Raw genomic sequence first — 18941 nt, 5'->3', positions numbered from 1 at the left:
TATGTATTTCAGTATTAAAGAAAAATTTTTAATGTTTATTTAAAACATTAAAGCATGAATGGGAGCAGGGGGCAGAGAGAGAGGGAGACGCAGAATCTGAAGCAGGCTCCAGGCTCCGAGCTTCAGCACAAAGTCTGACGCGGGGCTCGAACTCATGAACCGTGAGATCATGACCTGAGCTGAAGTTAGATGCTTACCTGACTGAGCCGCCCAGGCACCCCTTGTCTTTCAATAATTTAACCATCAGTGTGGTACAGGGTGCGGGCTGGCTAAACCAGCTCTGGCCTATCTCCTGGATTTAGACCAGGAGCTGCCAGTTTTAGCATTTGGCCGCCACCCCAGAAAAGACTATCAATGGCTCCTTGATTGGAAGATGAGGCTGCATTTCAGAAGCACCTCTGAGAGTCGTGCATGGTCACTTTTTTGTGTGGGGGGATGGATATCAAGTGATGTCACACCTGGACCACTTCACTAATAAGTGAAGTCACCTGCCTGCCTCTTGCAGTCATTGTAATTTGCCACCCCCGGGTTAGGTTCTCAAAAAAAGACTTCCTGTCCCAGCAAAATTGCTGAGGCAAGAATTTGCAAATCTTGGCTGAGTGGGGAGGGAGGGGGGAAAGAGAAATAGCAACCCTAAATTAATATTACAAAAATGCATCTTGCCACATCTGCACCTCTAACTTATACCAGGTCCAGGTCACGATTTAGCTCACTGAAACCCTCCCTAACCCCCAGCCAGCATAGCCCATCTCCTCTTCCTCTAAATGATCACAGCATAAAGTCTCTCCCTCAATGCTACCCTTTGAGTATACATGGCTCGGAAATAAATTCCAAACTCCCCATCTAGCATACCTTGCCCCACCCATTATCCTCCAACGCACATTAAGTCATATTGTTTCCCTTCATATAGCCTTTGCTCCAAACAGGACATTTTCCCCTATAGATCTTTAAGGCAGTCACACCGCCATGCCTTGCTCACAAAGGTTTTCTCAACCTGGCGCACTCTCCTCCCTCATTTCTCATTGGCAGTATCCCTCAAGGTGTGGCACAAAAGCCTCCTCTGGGAGGCCCCCCTGGATTCCCTAGCAGGCCAGACCATTTCCTGAGCTTCCCAGTTCTTCTCTGACCCTCTGTCTCTCCAGGAACTCCTCCCATTCGTCCTGAGATTGCAGGGACCCGACAGGAATCATTTCTGGGACCCTGTGCCCAAGCAGGCCTCCGGGTTTGCTAAATGACTCAACAAACGAGGGTGTGCCGACGGCCCCACCAGCCGGGTAACCTAGTAGGAGTCGGGCACTGCGGTCTACGCCGGGACACGGCTCCTGATTAAAGGAGGTTACGCTCTATTCATTAATTCAGAATTATAAGTGCTATGAAGGGTATAGAAGTGACCTGGGACTTCGCCTTGCTCAAAGGGTTGCGGCGCAGACGGGTTCTACCCTTTGCCTCAGTTTCTCCATCAGCCGAACCCGCCCTCCCCCCCGCCCTGTCACTTTGCAAGGTCTGCGCAGCCGCACGTTCCCAATCCCGGCGTGCCCCACCCAACCCCGCCGGCGGGCACCCTCTTCCCGGCAGGCCCCGGGAGCCCCGCTGTATGCCGGGAATTGTGGTCTTGGCGGAGGCGGTGCGGCGCCACGGCGCGTGGCAGGAAGCGGAAGCGGCCTGCGACCCGCCCCCGGCCCCGCCCCGCGCCGCGCCGCGCCGCTCGCCGCGGTGCTAGCACTGACGTGTCTCTCGGCGAAGGTGCTGCGCTCCGTTGCGGGCTGGGCCGCGGGCAGTGTCACCTCACTCGGAGTGGAGCGGAGCAGAAGCGGGACCCGGAGCCTGAACCGCCGCCGCCATGGCGAGTGAGTCCCTCGGGGCAGCCGCGGCAAAGCCGGGAAGGATCAGATCGCCCTTCCCCTCACCGGTCCGGGCGAGCGCCCACCCACCGGGCCCTCCCGGGTCCCCTCAGAACGAGGCCCGCGTCCCCTGGCCCCCTCGGTGGTCCCCGCGCGCGGTCTGCTCCCCTAGTCCCTGCTCCAACTCGTGCTGGGCAGAAGGCTTCCCCAGGGAGCACAGGAGGTTTTTACGTGCCCTAACTCTGCTTTTGTTTCTCCCATCAAAGTCAAATTTCTGGAAGTCATCAAGCCCTTCTGTGTCATCCTGCCGGAAATTCAGAAGCCGGAGAGGAAGGTAAGTTCCCCGTATCGCCGTCAAAGAAGGTTTCGTGAAACTGGGCGCTTGAAGTTTACAGTACAATTAAAAATGGCTTCAACACGCCAGATGGAAACTCTGTCTCCTGTTCCTTCCTCCTGGAGTGTAGTTGTGTGTACTCCTGAGCTTTGTTGAAAGGTGACCGGGTTGTGTGGGAGTTTGCACCGAAATCAAGTCGTGCTTTATTTGGAGCATCTCTAGGGAACAAAGCCTTCGGTTTGCTCTGTCCCAAAAAGGGATCTCGGCTGTGAATGTATAAGGCCTCGAAAGCCTCAGGATACTCGGACTGGGTTACCCACCCTTCCTTCTTCACGTCCACCAGGAGCACTTTATGGTTGGTGTTTTCCTAGGAGAAGATCTTAGTATGCATGTGCTAAAAGAGGCTAAGAGCGGTCACTTTTCCCCGTATAGATGAGTTTGTATGTAGACTGTCACAGCATTGAGGGGGGGGAAAGGCGTTTTAGGAACCCTACTTTTTACGGCAGACACGTTAAAGATAAAATGTAGAGAAGATAAAAATGTAGACCCTTTATCAGAATTTCTGCTCCTGCACAGCAACAGCCCAGGATAGCGAGTGTGGCCACTGTTAGTAAAGCTGTTAAACAATGAGACAGTTTTATTTAGATTCTTGCATTGAAAAGAATGAATAGTGAAATATTTTTGTTTTTAGATTCTTTTCAGACTGTTGCTCATGCATTCACGTGTACGTGTGTGTAATTGACAGCAGCGTGGACACTTACTCTTGGAGTCTCCTTTTTTTTTTTTTTCTTCTAATCATTTTGTGTAAGAGTGCTCCATATGCGTGCTGCCTTCAGGGGGCAGAATGTAAAGGTGTCCCCTCCACTCCACCCTCCTGGCCTAGTAGAAAGGGTATGGCTCTGGAGGCCGACAAGCTTCGGACCTACCCTTCACAAACCTCTTAAAAGCTGTCCATCCTTGGCCTTGTGACTAAGTGTGGTAGATGGAGCAGTGGAAATACATGCAAGGAGTAGCAGTGGCTCAGGAAGGATTAACTGTGGAAGATGTGGTTTCTGATGGTGGTTTTAGTGGAAGAATAGAAGTTTTTTTGAGGAGAGGAGAAGGAATTCCAGGCATAAGGAATATATGGTGTGCAAAGACCAGGAAGACGAGCAGGTGGGAGGGTGTTAGCTATAGATCCACATTGCTAGAACATAAAAGATGGTGGGGAGCAGTGGAAGGGCCAGATGATTAGAAACTTGCTCTGGAAGTAGGTAGAGAGGAGAGTGGTCTAGAGGCTTTTGCAATAGAGGGTGTGTGGGGTGGGCTAGGAGACAAGGTTTCAAGAGGCTGTTTCAAAGGTCAGGTAGATAGGACTGGGATAAGTGCTTTTGAAGTTTTGCTGTTGAATTTGGCTGCGTCCAGGAGAGGAGACTTGGTTACTAAGAAATGAGGAGTCGGGGCACCTCGGTGGCTCAGTCGGTTAAGCGTCCGACTTCGGCTCAGGTCACGATCTCGTGGTCCGCGAGTTCAAGCCCCGCATCGGGCTCTGGGCTGATGGCTCAGAGCCTGGAGCCTGCTTCCGATTCTGTGTTTCCCTCTCTCTCTGCCCCTCCCCCGTTCATGCTGTGTCTCTCTCTGTCTCAAAAATAAATAAACGTTAAAAAAAAAAATTAAAAAAAAAAAAAAAGAAATGAGGAGTCGGGGCACCTGGGTGGCTCAGTTGGTTGAGCGACCGACTTTGGCTCAGGTCATGATCTCACAGTCCGTGAGTTCGAGCCCTGCGTCGGGCTCTGTGCTGACAGCTCAGAGCCTGGAGCCTGTTTCAGATTCTGTGTCTCCCTCTCTCTGACCTTCCCCCGTTCATGCTCTGTCTCTCTCTGTCTCAAAAAAATAAATAAACGTTAAAAAAAAATTTTTTTTTAAAAATGAGGAGTCTTCTAAAAATTATCTACTCATGGGGCGCCTGGGTGGTGCAGTTGGTTAAGCGTCCGACTTCAGCCAGGTCACGATCTCGCGGTCCGGGAGTTCGAGCCCCGCGTCAGGCTCTGGGCTGATGGCTCAGAGCCTGGAGCCTGTTTCCGATTCTGTGTCTCCCTCTCTCTCTGCCCCTCCCCCGTTCATGCTCTGTCTCTCTCTGTCCCAAAAATAAATAAACGTTGAAAAAAAAAATTTTTTTTAATTATCTACTCTTTTTTTCCCTTAAAGAATCATTTCAGTACAAGCATGTTGCATTCCTAGTTAGCCTGAAGGGATGTCGCCTTCCCTTGGCCTAATTTCTTGGTGCAGCGAGGTGCCAGGTGGGCAGGGGAGCATTCTCAGGAGGAAGAAGTTTTCTGGGAATTCAGCTCAGCTTCATGTGGAGCGTGAGACACTGTATGCCCATCACCTTTGTGCTGCGACCTCGTTGGGGCCTGCCAAAAGGGGTAGTCCAGGAAGACCGCAGCTTCTGTTCAGACCAGAGAGCCAGACTCTGACTCGGAGCTCGCTTAGGCTTGACTTCTCTTCCCCTCCGGTTGAAAAGTAGGTTTTCAGAACACAATTCTGTTCACTTAACACTGTTGCTCACAAAGTATTTTCCCTATCAGAATCCTCAGCTCACGCAATAGTTATGGTGTTTTTCAAGCCCTTTGAAACCTTTCTTGCAGTATAGGCAGCAAGTACTAGGGAAGGCAGTTGTAGAGGCAGAACACCTGGAAAAGCTGCCACTACTTTGTACCAGAGGGACCTTGGGGTGGTGGGTTCTAAACTCTCTAATGATACTTACAAGTTATCTATGAAATGATTCCTAATAGTCACCTGTCCTACCTGTGTACCCAAGGAAATGTGAAAAAGTCTTAAATAGGTGCCATTAGTAGGCAGTGAGTAGGTTAGAGGTGTCTTCCCCCCAGTATTGTTTATTACACTGTTTTACGCTTAATTCATAGCAAATACGCTGTTGAACGATCACAAATTGCAAATTAGTTACCTACAGAATTGCAAGATTTTATCAATTACAAAAGCTTTTCGAATGAGAATTGATTGTTCACTGGTTGTAAGGGCGTGTCTGGTTTCGGAATCCCTTTCTGTCGCAACAGTCTTTGATCTTGGGTCTAATCCTAAAGTGTCAATGCTGGTGGTTAAGAGCACGGGTTTTGCACTCAAACTCACTTCAGCTGTGGGATTTGGGACAAATTAGCTTTCCTAAGACTCCGTTTTCTCATACGATAAAGACAATAATGCCATGTGGTAAGAGGATCAAATGAGATAGTACATCTGAAGGTCTCTGTATAAGTGTCTTGTACGTAGAAAGCATGCAGTACACGTGCTTATGTTTTTTTTATGTTTGGCACGTAGTTTGGAGTGTTCAGCGCTCACTTGTCTGGTGAACCGAGAAAGGGGTCCGAGTAGAGGTCACTTCTATTAATTTGCTTATGAAAATACCTTCTTGCCTGAATTCATTTTCTTCCATTACAGATTCAGTTTAAGGAGAAAGTGCTGTGGACCGCAATCACCCTCTTTATCTTCTTAGTATGCTGCCAGGTAAGCACAGCTCACGTCCCAGAATTGGAGTGGGGATGAGAGCAGGCTGGGGCTAAGTGTGCTGACTCCTTCTCTCCACTTGTTTCCAGATTCCCCTGTTCGGAATCATGTCTTCAGATTCAGCTGACCCTTTCTATTGGATGAGAGTGATTCTGGCCTCTAACAGAGGTAGGACCCTGGCCACCTGCACTTCCCTGCAGTGTAGACCTGCCTGGCCTCCCTCAGTTAAATGACAGGCTTTGGCTTTATGCGGAATTCAGAGGGCTTCAGAGCGTTGGGGAAGAATGTTGGCGTGCTGTGCTGAATAGCCTTAGCAAATGCCAAATTCCGCACTGAGGCCTAATGTCACATTCGGAATTGTATTTGAATGCAACACAAAACCTGTACTAACAAGATTAGTCTAGGTCGTAGAGGATAAAAAAGCATGGAAGAACTAGAATGTGTTTTAAACAGCTGAAATGGCGACATTTGTACCAGTCTTTCTCCTGTTTTGATAACATTCTTTGGAATATGTCATTTATTTCCCTGCAACATTTTTTTTCGTGTGTATAGGTTACGTGTATGTGTCAAAGAAAATACATAACGGTGTTTTGTGTACTTGAACCCATTACCTATGGGGGGAGGATTTTGAACACTTATGTTGATACTGCTTTTGATTAATTCATTTTTTAAATACAGTTCAAATTAAGTTCAAATTCCTTGGAAGTGTAGCTCATTTTGGCATAATGGAAGTAGACGTTTATTCCCATCTAGATACAGTGGTACAGACCTTCTTTCCAAACTCTGGAAATTATTTGAATGTTACCCTGTTTTTATTAACTGATGAAGAGACGAACCTTTCTTATCTCTGCAAAGCCAGAATGAATCTGTTTATGGTGAATTCAGATGCATTCATCTGTTTACATGCCACGTGACTTCCTAAACAGAATAAGATGTTGCCTGACAGACTGAATGGAACGAATTGAATCACACTCTCATCATTGATATTGGGGGATTATTCTCGAAATTAACTGCCACTAGCAAACTGAAACACATTGTATACGGTGTTCACAGTCAAATTTTGTTCATTCAGTTATTAATAATTGGTTGCTTTTCCAAGCTCATACTGGCTGTGTTTTGCCTCCCCCTTCCTTCAAGGCACATTGATGGAGCTGGGTATCTCTCCCATTGTCACCTCCGGCCTCATCATGCAGCTCTTGGCTGGTGCCAAAATAATTGAAGTCGGTGACACCCCAAAAGACCGAGCTCTCTTCAATGGAGCCCAGAAGCGTAAGTGAGATTTTGAGTAATGTTCAGATGTCTGTAGTTGGGAATTCAAATTTTCTATAAACAGGTTTACAAAAAAAAAACAAACAGGTATTTTTGTACGAGGTAACCTCCTTGGCCTACCACCTTGTTAGGCTTTGTCAGTGAGAGAGAGCACTTGGATGGGTGGGATGAGGCAGGGGAAAGCAATGTCACAGGCCCCAGACACCATGTGATCAAGTGGAAGGAGTGGGGCTTGGAGGTCTCACTCTTCCTTACCACTTAACCACTTCGAAGGAGATACTTCAGAGCTGTTGTAAGAATTCAGTTGAACAGTGTGTGTAAAACCTCTCTCAGTGCCTGGCACACAGTAGTTATTCTACAAGTGTTGTTTTCCTTCCTCTGGGAGTTTGAAAGGATTGAACTTAGGGGAAAAGGATCCTCTCAGTCCAACTCTGCTATTTCCTAGCTCTGTGGCCTCGCACAAAGTTAGGTGACAGCTCTGAAGTCTCAGTTTTTTCATCTGCAAAAGTAAGCAGAATATTGGTATTTGCTTTATGGCAAATAACGTGTTACTAGCAACAGTGAGTGGGCCTCAGAATTAACCACATTCAGCCTCTGAAGTGGAATGTGTTAACTAGGAAACGACGTTTACAGTTTCCTCTGCAGCCGTATTTCTTCCACACCAGCATGTTTTACAGATCTTAAGTTAGGAGGTTAAGTGACTGAACAAGAAAGACTAAGCTAATTCAGACATGTCAGTTTCAGACACAAATCAGGATTGAAAAGGATATACATAAATATTTTTCAAAAGTACAAACCAGCTGTTTTCTCTTCAGCCTTGGACAATTTTTTGAAATTTTTCTGTCTTAAGACTTCAGTTTTATTAGGCACTTTTAAAAAAGTCCAATGGAAACTATATCTGATAGGTACTTTGAAATAAAATTGTATTTTATGTGCAAACTAAGCAGAAAAGGGAAATTGAGTCCCAAACCCATTTGGTTTCGTGGAACCAATAAAAACAAATGGATTCCATTGTGCCTAACAATGGAGTGTCATGAGGTACAAGAAACAAACGCGTCTGCATACAAAAAGAAAAGTGTCTTAGGCCAGAAGACCTTTGTGGCAGAGGAAACCAGTAACTAAATTGATGGCACTGTGAAGTTTTTCCTTAAAAAACACATGAACTACAAACTGGGAAGGGGTCACTTTATTCCAGAGTTAATATTCAGTGTTTTGGACTCAGACCCAGATGAGCCTGGAGAGGGCCCGGGCATGGACTTCAGTTAAGGAGCTCTCCCAAGCCCCAGCGACCTACCCTGAGTTCAGGTGCTTCAGGTCAGCACCATCACCAAATCAGGTGTCTCTGGATGTCATCTCCCCTGATTCCCTGACACCTTTTTATCAAGAACTAGATTTGTCACGTTTCAACTTTTTCTCCTGCCCTCACTGAAAGGAAAGTGAATTTAGGAGAAGCTGAAATTGACGAGCCTGCGTGCTTTTGTTAGAAGGCATTTGAATTACCTTGTGCTTTGGCCATGGGGCTGTTGAGTGTTTCCTGGACCAATCTCCTTGCAGGCAGTATCCATATTCTTCCTCTCCACCTTCGTCTTCCGCTGTGCCTGTCACAGAGTTGGTGTTTAGTAACTGTTCTCTCCTGGACCATGCAATGTCCCACTTTGAACACTGTTTTCATTTCCAGTATTCGGCATGATCATTACTATCGGCCAGTCCATCGTGTATGTGATGACAGGAATGTACGGAGACCCTTCTGAGATGGGTGCTGGAATCTGCCTGTTAATCACCATCCAGGTAATTGCTACTCTGACATATGCCCCCTTTGGAGTAGTCCCTCACACGCACTTAGACTTCCCAAGTGACAAATCTGAGGCATGCCTAAAATAAGCAGGAGAGGAAGCCGGAGCCCCTGTGTTGGCCTTTCTGAGTTCACCAGAGGAAGTCTGTACTCTCCGAGGCCTACTCTGCCTTTGCATTTATATCAGGGAAGGTCGTTACTGCAGAAGGAGAGAACTATGCCCATGAAGAACAGAAGTGCATAGTCTGTTTGGGTTTTTAATTTTTTTTTTTTCTTTTTTTAATTTTCACAGCTCTTCGTCGCTGGCTTAATTGTGTTACTTTTGGATGAACTTCTGCAAAAAGGGTATGGCCTGGGCTCTGGGATTTCCCTCTTCATTGCCACTAACATCTGCGAGACCATTGTGTGGAAGGCGTTCAGCCCCACCACTGTGAACACCGGCCGAGGTAAGGGCCCTGGCCTTCTCTGGGGATGGGGTTCAGTAAAAAGTACCAATGTGCGCAAAGCAGGAAACAGTAGTCCCCCCGCTTCCAAGGAAAAATTTTCGGTTTTAGGTACATCTCTTCTGATTTTTCTCTGTGGATCTGCAGAGTTGTTTTCGTTGGTTTGGTTTGCTTTGGTTTGGTTTAGAGTAACCTCTATCTGTAGAAATTTTTAAACACAGATAGGTTTGTGCTCATAAACACACGTAATTTGCCTTTTTCATGTGAGCGTTTCATGGACATTTGCCATGCTGGAATAAATAGCTCTGGCTCATTTTCCTTAGCACAGTGTGGACTTCTGTTGCGAGGATAAAGCAACACTTGTCATAACCAGTTTTTTTCTGATGGACGCTGAGGTTGTTTCCAGTTCCACTGTTGTTACAGCACATCCACACACATTCATCTTGACGTATCTTGGTAGTTGCTCACAGCGAATACGTTTTTAAAAATGAAATTACAAAACTAGTGCACTTGGTCATGCAAAGGGCAGTTTTGTGAGAGAGGTCTGAACTTGGAGCTCACTGGGGTTTAAATCCTGGCTGTTGCTGGTAGTAGTAAGTGGCCATGGGTGCCAAGATTAAGTGAGAAATAACATGAACTCAGTGATATGTGGCTCAAAGTAGGTGCATACCGCATATAGGTGTTCCACGTTATACCTATAAAGAATGGAAAACTTGTTACAGGCAGTGTTTTTAACAAAACTTCTAAACATTTAGGGAAGTTTAGAAAAGGAAACTTCCTAGAAAAGGAAAATCAAGTTTTTTTCATCACTAAATATGCTTTTCACTTGGAAGAGTCCCATGAGAAGTCAATATTCATGCATATTTGAGTATTTTTCTTTGAACTGACTGCTGGAAACAGTCCCTGGCCTCCAGAGACCACATGGTCTCATTTGTGAGACTGAAAGTAGGTCCCTGGACAAATGAGGGCCACTTGCATCCCATAGATTACAAGGAAAAGAGTGTAACTGGACATAGGAAATGTCAGAAGGGCCTCAGGAGTACAGGAGCAGACTTGATTCCTCCCTGGGCACTTCCCGGAATTTTAGGAAATTCAGGGCAGATTAGGAGAAGCTGGAAGGTGGGAAGGAGGTCAGGGTTTTTCAGGAATGGGTGTGAAAAGGCAGGACGGTGAAGGGATAGTAGAAGCCACCAGCCAGGGCTTTCTGGCCACTGTGCCACCCTCTATTCAGGAGCAGGCCATGAGGCACTGAGAGTTGGGGTGTGGAAGGAATGATTCACCCTGGACTGGGGGAGACGGGCAGAGAGCAAAGCCAGGGAGCTAATCAGTCCTTCAGCTTTGATGAGCCAACCTGTCGTAGAAAACATTGAGCGAGGGCACGAGGAGAACAGCGTGTAAGAGGTGGGACAATGGAGGTTCTTTCAAGGGTGACGGAAAATTGTGAAGCAAAGTCGGGTTTGTTTCTGGTTTTAAAATAAAAGTGTCATGCTGTCAGCTGGTAGTTTTGGGACCGAGCTGGAGAGACGATGCAGCCAGGAAGGGTCACTCCACAGCCACGTGTGTGGGTGGTGAGTGTCACCGTGGGAGCCATGGGGTGAAGGGAACAGGAGAGGGGGTTCATGAGGACTGGACCCTGGAGGAGGGCACAGGTCACAGAGGTCACAGGACTGAGAAGGCAGCATGGCGGCACATCTGAAACTCTGTTGGGCACGTGGAAATAGGTTACTTACTGTGACCCTCTCAGGTCTGGGAGAATAACCATTCCGTGGGCAAGTGGGGACAGCACAAATGGGATTAGCAGGGACCATGAAGGTACAAAACTGCCTGTGCCCTCGAAGTGACACTTCGCCCTTGGAAACCCGGTCTTGTTCCCAGAGATTCAGCAGGTAACGAATTTTAAGAAATGATTGTATTAAAAATTAGGAGAACTACAGCTTAACCCTGGCATCACCCTTCACTGAGAAAGTATTGGCCAGGCATCTATTAAGGACCAGGCGCTGTTCTAGGCACTGGGAATATGAAGGGAGCCGAGTACTGTGTAGGTTAGGTGTTGGGACAGGTACCTTGGGGAAAAACAAGGCAGAGGAAAAAGATGGAAATGCCAGGAAGGTTGTCTCAGGGTTAGTCTGGGTGATCAAGAAGATTCCCCCACCCCCACCATGTCCATCCTCCCAACCCTCCGTTGGAACAAAGTCCTTTAGAGGGGAGGGAGCCCCGTGACTGTGGGGGAAGAATGTCCCATGTGGAGGGAACGAGCAGCTACAAAGGCCCTAAGGTGGGAATGTAGCCGGTGTTCCAGGTCAGCTGGCGCAGAATGAAGAAGGGGGAGAGGAGTCAGAGTTGAGATCAGAGGTGTGGGGGTGGGGCAGTATTGACAGAGGGCAGAGGGTGTTCCCCCTTCCTGGGCAGCTGGAGTGTCCTCTGTGAAGTACGCGCTTGTCCTGGCTCCAGCTTTAAGATCCCTGAACTCTGTGCCCTAGGAAGATGGGCCAGTCACATGACTGAGGACGGCATCATAGGGTGAGGGGAGGAATTCCTGACAGTTGGGAACAAGTGTTGCTTCCATAGAAGCTACATCCAGAAGGTCAGTGGTGATGCCCATTAGATGGTTGACCTAAAGTGTCGTCTCAGAACAGTCCAGGAGAAGCCAGAGGGAGACGCGACGTGTGGCACCAGTCACCACGCGTCAGAAACTTGAGCAAACGCTGTCGCAGCACAGGACCAAGGCGCACCACATGCCACTGTTCCCAGTACCCGCTACCGGTCCTCGGAGACCGTGGCCTGGATGTGGCACTAGCTTTGTGCATGAGTGCCAGACGTCTGTCACGGGATAGTTAGACTGTCCTGGGTCAGCAGTGGTCAGTCACAGTAATGCAATGCTCCCGTTTCTGGCGTTAGCTTTTGTGTGTTCAGTTTATGTAAATTTCCTGAAAATGTATACACCCCTAGGCCTTGCTGCTGCCCCGTGCACCCAGGCCCTCTCACTTGCCCCTGTGCTGCCTGCTCCTCAGGTCAGGTGCCCACGCTTGCTCTTTTCCTTCGGTGTCGGGGTAAGCTCAGTCTGCCTCGGGGCCTTGGTTTCTTGGCCCTGTGACCGGGCTGCCTCCTTCCACACCCTCTCAGGGTAAGGCGTGAACTCGGATTCGGATCCGCCATGTGGTAGGCACACGTGTGGTCCTTTCCGCTCAGCCGTCCGTGTAGGGAGCAGAGTCCGAGCCCTGCCTTGTCAGGGCCAGCCTGCTCCTCGTGCTGCCGGCGTCTCCAGGAGGAGGATCCGACTGCTGGGAGGCCACTCTGCAGTGGAGACCCCTTCAGCGGGAGTTCAGCAGACCCTGCCGGTGTGATTTCGTAATCGATCATCATGCCAGGCATCTGGTAGCCATTGACTCCTATATGTCGAAGACTTGAGATCAGTTAAGTCAAAAGGTAGAATGGCCCATTTCTGCAGGTTACAGGATGAGAGAGGTGTGAGAGAACTCTCTCCCTGTGGTTATAGAAGCAGGCACTGCGAATGGTAGGGCTTACTCTTTTTGGCTACCAAGATCCTTAGAGCCAAATTTAGTTGGTGGTTTGTTTCTTTACCACATGCGTCCTCTCCTTCGCCAACAGGAATGGAATTCGAAGGTGCCATCATCGCACTGTTCCATCTGCTGGCCACACGCACTGACAAGGTCCGAGCCCTTCGAGAGGCCTTCTACCGCCAGAATCTGCCCAACCTCATGAATCTGATCGCCACCATCTTCGTCTTCGCAGTGGTGATCTATTTCCAGGTGCGTCCAGATCCGGCCACGGCAAGTTTTGATGGACTGCATTTAAGTTTGAGAGCGCCTTGGTGTGCGTGTCCCCCATCCACACCCCAGGGTGGCGCACATCCCATTGCGTCGCACTGAAATGAGATGGCGTTTGAAGGGCACGCGTTCCATGTGAGCGGCACAGGTTCCTCCCACTGAGTCAGAACTTGACTGCGCTAAACACAGTTTAGGCAGAACGCTCCTGAAATCGTGTTCCCTTGGGTCGGGCCTGTCAGCAGACAGAGAAGATCTGTCTTTAAGTTCTTAGTTCAGGGGAAATGAGAAGTAACCAAGCTCTAAAACCTCATCTGTGTGTTACCCAAAGGTTGTGTAGTAATTGCAGGCAGTAGCCTCATCTTGGAAAAGGCCTTCCTCTTACCTTCCAAATTATCAGTCTGTGTCACACGCGTCTGCACGAGGGACTTGAACTGCTGGGGGTCAGGTTAATCTTTTTATTTTTTGATTGGCTGCTTTGTATTCTGGTATTTATTGATAAGGAGGGACAACAGTTGAGGAAGCAGTCGAAAGGGTATTTAAACCAGGCAAATGCTTTTTCTGAGGGCTTAACAGTTCTGGTCCTTCAGCTGAGACTCAGAAGCCTCGTTACTAACAAGTGGACTTATTGGGGGCTTGGCAACTACTTGCACTTGGAGTGTGAACATTTTATTTGAAATCGTATGTATTCTGAGCCCTGTTCTAGGCACTGGGAGTTTGTGAAAACAATAGAAAAGAAACCCTTTCTCTTCTCAGGGGTTTCAGAGGGAGAGGCTGAATTCCTAGAAGAGCTTAGCTTTTCTGTTTATGATCAGAAATGTCCTAAAAGGCTGTTGTGGGGAGTGAGGCAGAGGCCGTGGTGGCCACAGAAAGCACAGGTGAGGGAGGCGCCCCTGGGACTCAGGCGCACGTCTCTCTGGATTCTCTCTGAATCCTGCAGAGAGGTGAATGTGACGTGCTGGACTTTGGTTTTTGACAAAAGTGGGATTATTTCACTCTGCTGGGGTTTGGTGCGTGTTTACGCCAGTGTTTCTAGGAACCTTCCGTTCAGGTGCCCCCAGGTGGGGAGGCGGGTAAGGCAGGGCCACAAGAGCCCCGGAACCCATGCTCCGGGCCGGCTCTCTCGAGGCTGTCCCCGGCTGCGCCATGCCGGGCCGTCCTGGGCAACCGGCCGGATGAGGCTCTGAGGGCCATTTCGCTCTGTTTGGCTCTTCAGGGCTTCCGCGTGGACCTGCCCATCAAGTCGGCCCGGTACCGAGGCCAGTACAACACGTACCCTATCAAGCTCTTCTACACCTCCAACATCCCCATCATCCTGCAGTCCGCCCTCGTGTCCAACCTGTACGTCATCTCCCAGATGCTGTCCGCCCGCTTCAGTGGCAACCTGCTGGTCAGCCTCCTGGGCACTTGGTCTGTAAGTACAGCTGCTCGAAGCAGTCTGTGTCAGTGCTGTGGCAAGTGGCAGTGTGTGCGTCCGTGTGTCTTGCTCTTGACCAAATATGTCACCCAGAGGTTTTTCCTAATCGTGCCTTTTACAAATTCAGCGCGTTAAATTTTCTTGTCCGTGCGTGAACCGCACTGCGGGCACTTGAGCAAAACTGCCTTCCGTCTGCTCGGAACTATTTGTGTCTTGATGCTAAGGTATGACAAGGTGGCACCCATAGGTTTTCCGCGTATTCTTTCCAGGATACTTCTTCCGGGGGTCCCGCACGTGCTTATCCGGTTGGTGGCCTGTGCTATTACCTGTCCCCTCCAGAGTCTTTCGGCTCCGTGCTAGAAGACCCCGTCCATGCCGTGGTGTACATAGTGTTCATGCTCGGCTCGTGTGCGTTCTTCTCCAAAACTTGGATTGAGGTCTCGGGCTCCTCCGCCAAAGATGTGAGTAGAAGTTACAGTAGGGTGCTGGACAAGTGGTTAAATGGGGAAGCAGTGGCCGTCACTCCTTAGTGGCATACAGAGTCTCCACTCCTCACCTCTTCCTGAGAGAGCGGTCTGTGAATGCCCGCATACCCCTCGTCCTATTGCGGGGCAATTGTGAAGCGTTGATGGCCAGAGATAAAGCCCAAAAGTAAATGAGCACTCGGTTTGGGAAGCTGGAGCCAAACTGTGGGACTCGCCTTTGCAGCAGGTGTCAGGGTTACCCGTGTGAGCGCTGAGGGGGGTGGAAACAGAAAGCGGTGAGGGCCGAGTGCCGCCAGGAGACCGCTGCCTTCCCTTCAATTTCAAGTTTAGAGTTTAACGTTGTCTCTTTGGTGGGCGTCACACAGGTTGCAAAGCAGCTAAAGGAGCAGCAGATGGTGATGAGGGGCCACCGAGAGACTTCCATGGTCCATGAGCTCAATCGGTGAGTGCTGGCCCCAGGTCCCCAGATTCTGTGTTTGTGGTTTCCTTACACACTCAGCATCCTGATCAGGCTTAGGGACTTCGGGTTTATTAACTCTTACCCTTGGGTAATGGGATAGGAAAGACCCCTGCGTCTGTAACTGTGAGCTTGCCAGCTGCTGGAGACCGGAAATAGAAAAAGTAAGTGCGTGTAGCCCCTCTCCTCGGAGAAGGAGCCACCAGGGAGCAAGGCAGCGGCACACGGCCCCACCGTCACAGGACGGTGAGCTGGCCACTGGGGCACGGGAACCCTGCTTATGCTCTGAGTGCAGATGAGGGCCAAGGTGGAGGTGAGGCTAACAAAGCCGCACAGGGAAGGGGCAGCACCCCGGGTCCCTTCAGGAAGCTCAGCGCTGGAGGCAGACCCACCAGAGGGAGGTGAAGCTGACTGAGAGGCCACTGTGGGAGTTTGGGTGAGCATGGCGGCACGGGGTCCCGAGTGCCACAGGGACTTGGGGACGTGGAGGAGAGGCTGGCTGCAGCGCTCGGTAACCAGCTGCAGGAGGAGGGTGTGGGCGTTTGGGGTTGGAGAAAGCTCCAGGCTGGCCCCTAGGGTGCTTACGCATCACCGTGCTGTCCGCACTCCCTCTTCATAGACAGGCGGTTACAGTGTGAGCTGTCTCTGGGGGCTGCACGGGTGTCTCAAGCTTTTCAAGCCATTAGCCTCTGTTGTGAGTTCTTACTTCTTCCAATGCCTCTGGGAAGCAGCCGTGCACAGTACACGAATGAAGGAGGCTGTGTTCCTGGAAAACCGTTCACAGAATGAGGTGGCCGACAAGGTTTGTCCTGTGGCCGGTAGCTTGTTCACCTCACCTAAAGGAAGCAACCACAGGGGAAGCCAGTGCTGCAAGTTTCGGATTGTTTCCAGATCTCTAGCAGGGCAGATCTCTGAGCCCTCTGCATTGATGTCACTGTTCAGTCATAATAGGTTGCAAGCCACGTGGGAAATTTTAAATTTTCTAGCGGCCACCTGAAAAAAGTAAGAATATACCTGAAACTAATAAAATGTCGTATGTAGACTATATCTTAAAAAGAAACTGGTGAAATGAAATTTCATGGTATATTTTATTTAATCCAGTTATGTCCAGAATATCATTTTGTAACTTGCAGTTAACATAAGAAAAAGCATACTGAGATTTTACGTTCTTGTCTTCAAAACCTCACGTGAGGCCTTTACCATCTCGATCTGGACTAGTCCCATTTCACGAGCCATACACGGCACTCACTGGACAGCACAGCCCCAGTCTAGACCAACAAGCCGTGACGTAGGTGAAGGTTCAAGGAGGTAGTGGAGTAGCCTCTAAGGAGTCAGGGTCTTGAATCAGAGGTGGGCATGTCGGATGGCCCGGCCGGGGGACTCTGCATGGTGCCACGTGGCTGACCGGCCCCCCCTGCTCCCCAGGTACATCCCCACCGCCGCAGCCTTCGGCGGGCTGTGCATCGGGGCCCTCTCCGTCCTGGCCGACTTCCTGGGCGCCATCGGGTCTGGAACCGGGATCTTGCTCGCGGTCACGATCATATACCAGTACTTTGAAATCTTCGTGAAGGAGCAGAGCGAGGTCGGCAGCATGGGGGCCCTTCTGTTCTGAGCCCTGTCTCCCCGGACCAGGGAGAGGGGCCGTGCACGGAATTGTGGGGGAAGGGAACAGCAAGACCTCACCGTGGGGTGCTCATCACAGGGAGTGCTGCTACGGCACCGGGACTTTTGTTTAATAATGGTTTTGAATTTCATATTCTTTCATTCCACTTTGTAAAGTGCTAGAATTTTTCCAGTTTGAAATTTTGCTTTTTATTCTGGCATTGGCAGAAAGAACGGTAGAACTGAGGTTTTATTGAGCTGACTGCCAGAGGTGGGGGTGGTAAGTGACCGTCCCCAAGTGTCCATGTAACTTTTGTTGTAACCTTTGCACCTGCTCAGTGCCGTAGGCGGCTGCAGTGGTCTGAGCTGTTCCCCCACCAAGGGAATGTCCTGTTGGTTAGAAGCACAAACCCTGTGGCAGTGTCTACGTCGTGGCCACAGGGCACGAGGCTGAGAGCAAATCATGTTTTCTGGAGGACTCACTAGTGAGTCCCTTTCACAATCAGGGGTGGGAATATCTGGCTTAAAACTGTTTTTCTGGAAGACACAATTGTCTTCCTTTTTTGTAAGTAGTTTTTTAGGACCAAGCTTCTTCCAAAAGAAAGGGATGGATTTTCCAGAAGATGCTCTTGGGCCGTCTGTTAATTTTTCTGCATGTGCCTGTTGGCTCTTCTCATTGACTGTTCTAGTCGGGCTTTGAGGCTGAAAAGCACAGAGTCGGCTTGGCTCCACCATGTCTGTCTGTAGTCGGTTTGTGTCCCCTGATCGAGCGGGGCCAGGAGTCACCAGCTTTTATGGCGTTGTGGCTGACCCAAGCCAGGTGGACGTTGCATAGAGGTCCCTTGGAGTGATGTGTGTCTGTCCAGTCCTTCTGGTTGTCGCCGGACGGGCCTCCCGCTCACCCCTAGGGAGACGCACACAGACGTGGAAAGGCAGCAGCTTGGCTGTCGCAGCACCGCTGCCTTCCAGGCTGAGGACTTCCTATCATGTTTTTAGCACTTTTTTAATTGTGCCTGGGACCAAATGCATGTAAAGTAAGTGACTAGATGCCACCCGTCTCCTGTCGACTTCCATCGGGACCACCCAGCAGAGAGGAGGACTCGGGCCTCAGATCCATGATGAGATCCGGGTCAGAGGGCTTCGGGTTTTTTGGTGTTTGGGTTTCGTTTTGTTTTGTTTTTTTGTAAGTGGCTCCAGTGTGTTTGGAATGAAAAGACTCACAATTATGTCTAAATTAAGTTCTGTTTGCAGTAACAGAGGACCTAGATTTTAGGAATTGGAACCTTTTCTGAGGCCTTTAGGAAGGCTCCTCAGGGGACAGGCTGTGCTTGGCAGCAGGGACAGCAGAGTCGGGCACCGCAACCCTGAGGGGTTCTCACCGGAAGACGCCCCAGTTCTAAAAAGGGAGCACCTGGGGCCCTGCGGAAGGAGACGCCCCACCAGCAGCAGGCACACAGCGGCCTTCGAAGCACAGAGCCATGGTCACGACTCAGCAGAGGTGACAGGGCCGGCGCCCGTCTGAGTCGGAGTCCTAGGAGACCTCACTAGCAGCGCTAACCAGGAAACAAACCGACCGAGGGACAAAAAGCGACTTGCCTAAAGCCACCCGGCAAGCCAGCGGCAGAACCAGGATGGGCCCGGCAGGTCTGTCGACCCCCAGTCCAGGGCATACCACCATATCACACGTGGCCTTGTCAGACCCAGTCCTGAGCAGAGACTCCATGCCTCCCTGTGACGCACAGTCTGCGCGAGCCCCTGCGTGGCAACGCCGGGAGCGCCTGCCTCGTGGGTGGGGCCCCGCGGGGCTCGTGCTCTGTGGTCCATGATCATGGTGGGTGGGGGCCGACCCCAGCTTCCAGGGGACTGTCACTGTGGACGCCGTAATGGCATAACTGAGTTAAGGTGAATAAGTGACAAATAAAGCCAACTTTTTACAAGCCACTTGGTCACGTTCTCTTGGTTTACAGTTCCCAGGAAGGCCGGCGAGAGAAGAGCTGGGTGCCCTTCGGGTGTGT

General features: G+C 49.9%; 1 protein-coding gene across 1 annotated transcript; it reads left to right on the top strand.

Annotated features, from left to right (window-relative positions):
• Positions 1 to 1651: 1651 nt before the first annotated feature.
• On the top strand, positions 1652 to 18867 carry SEC61A1 (SEC61 translocon subunit alpha 1). Its single transcript, XM_043588277.1, has 12 exons — positions 1652 to 1847; positions 2108 to 2175; positions 5611 to 5676; positions 5766 to 5844; positions 6814 to 6945; positions 8624 to 8733; positions 9030 to 9183; positions 12790 to 12950; positions 14182 to 14379; positions 14652 to 14843; positions 15233 to 15309; positions 16750 to 18867. Exons 1-12 carry the CDS (start codon positions 1841 to 1843, stop codon positions 16934 to 16936), a joined length of 1431 nt encoding a protein of 476 aa, XP_043444212.1. The 5' UTR covers positions 1652 to 1840; the 3' UTR covers positions 16937 to 18867.
• The last annotated feature ends 74 nt before the right edge of the window (positions 18868 to 18941 follow it).

The sequence above is a fragment of the Prionailurus bengalensis genome, chromosome A2 (assembly GCF_016509475.1).
Source record: "Prionailurus bengalensis isolate Pbe53 chromosome A2, Fcat_Pben_1.1_paternal_pri, whole genome shotgun sequence".
Lineage (NCBI taxonomy): Eukaryota > Metazoa > Chordata > Mammalia > Carnivora > Felidae > Prionailurus > Prionailurus bengalensis.
This window is presented reverse-complemented; position numbering and strand designations above follow the sequence as displayed.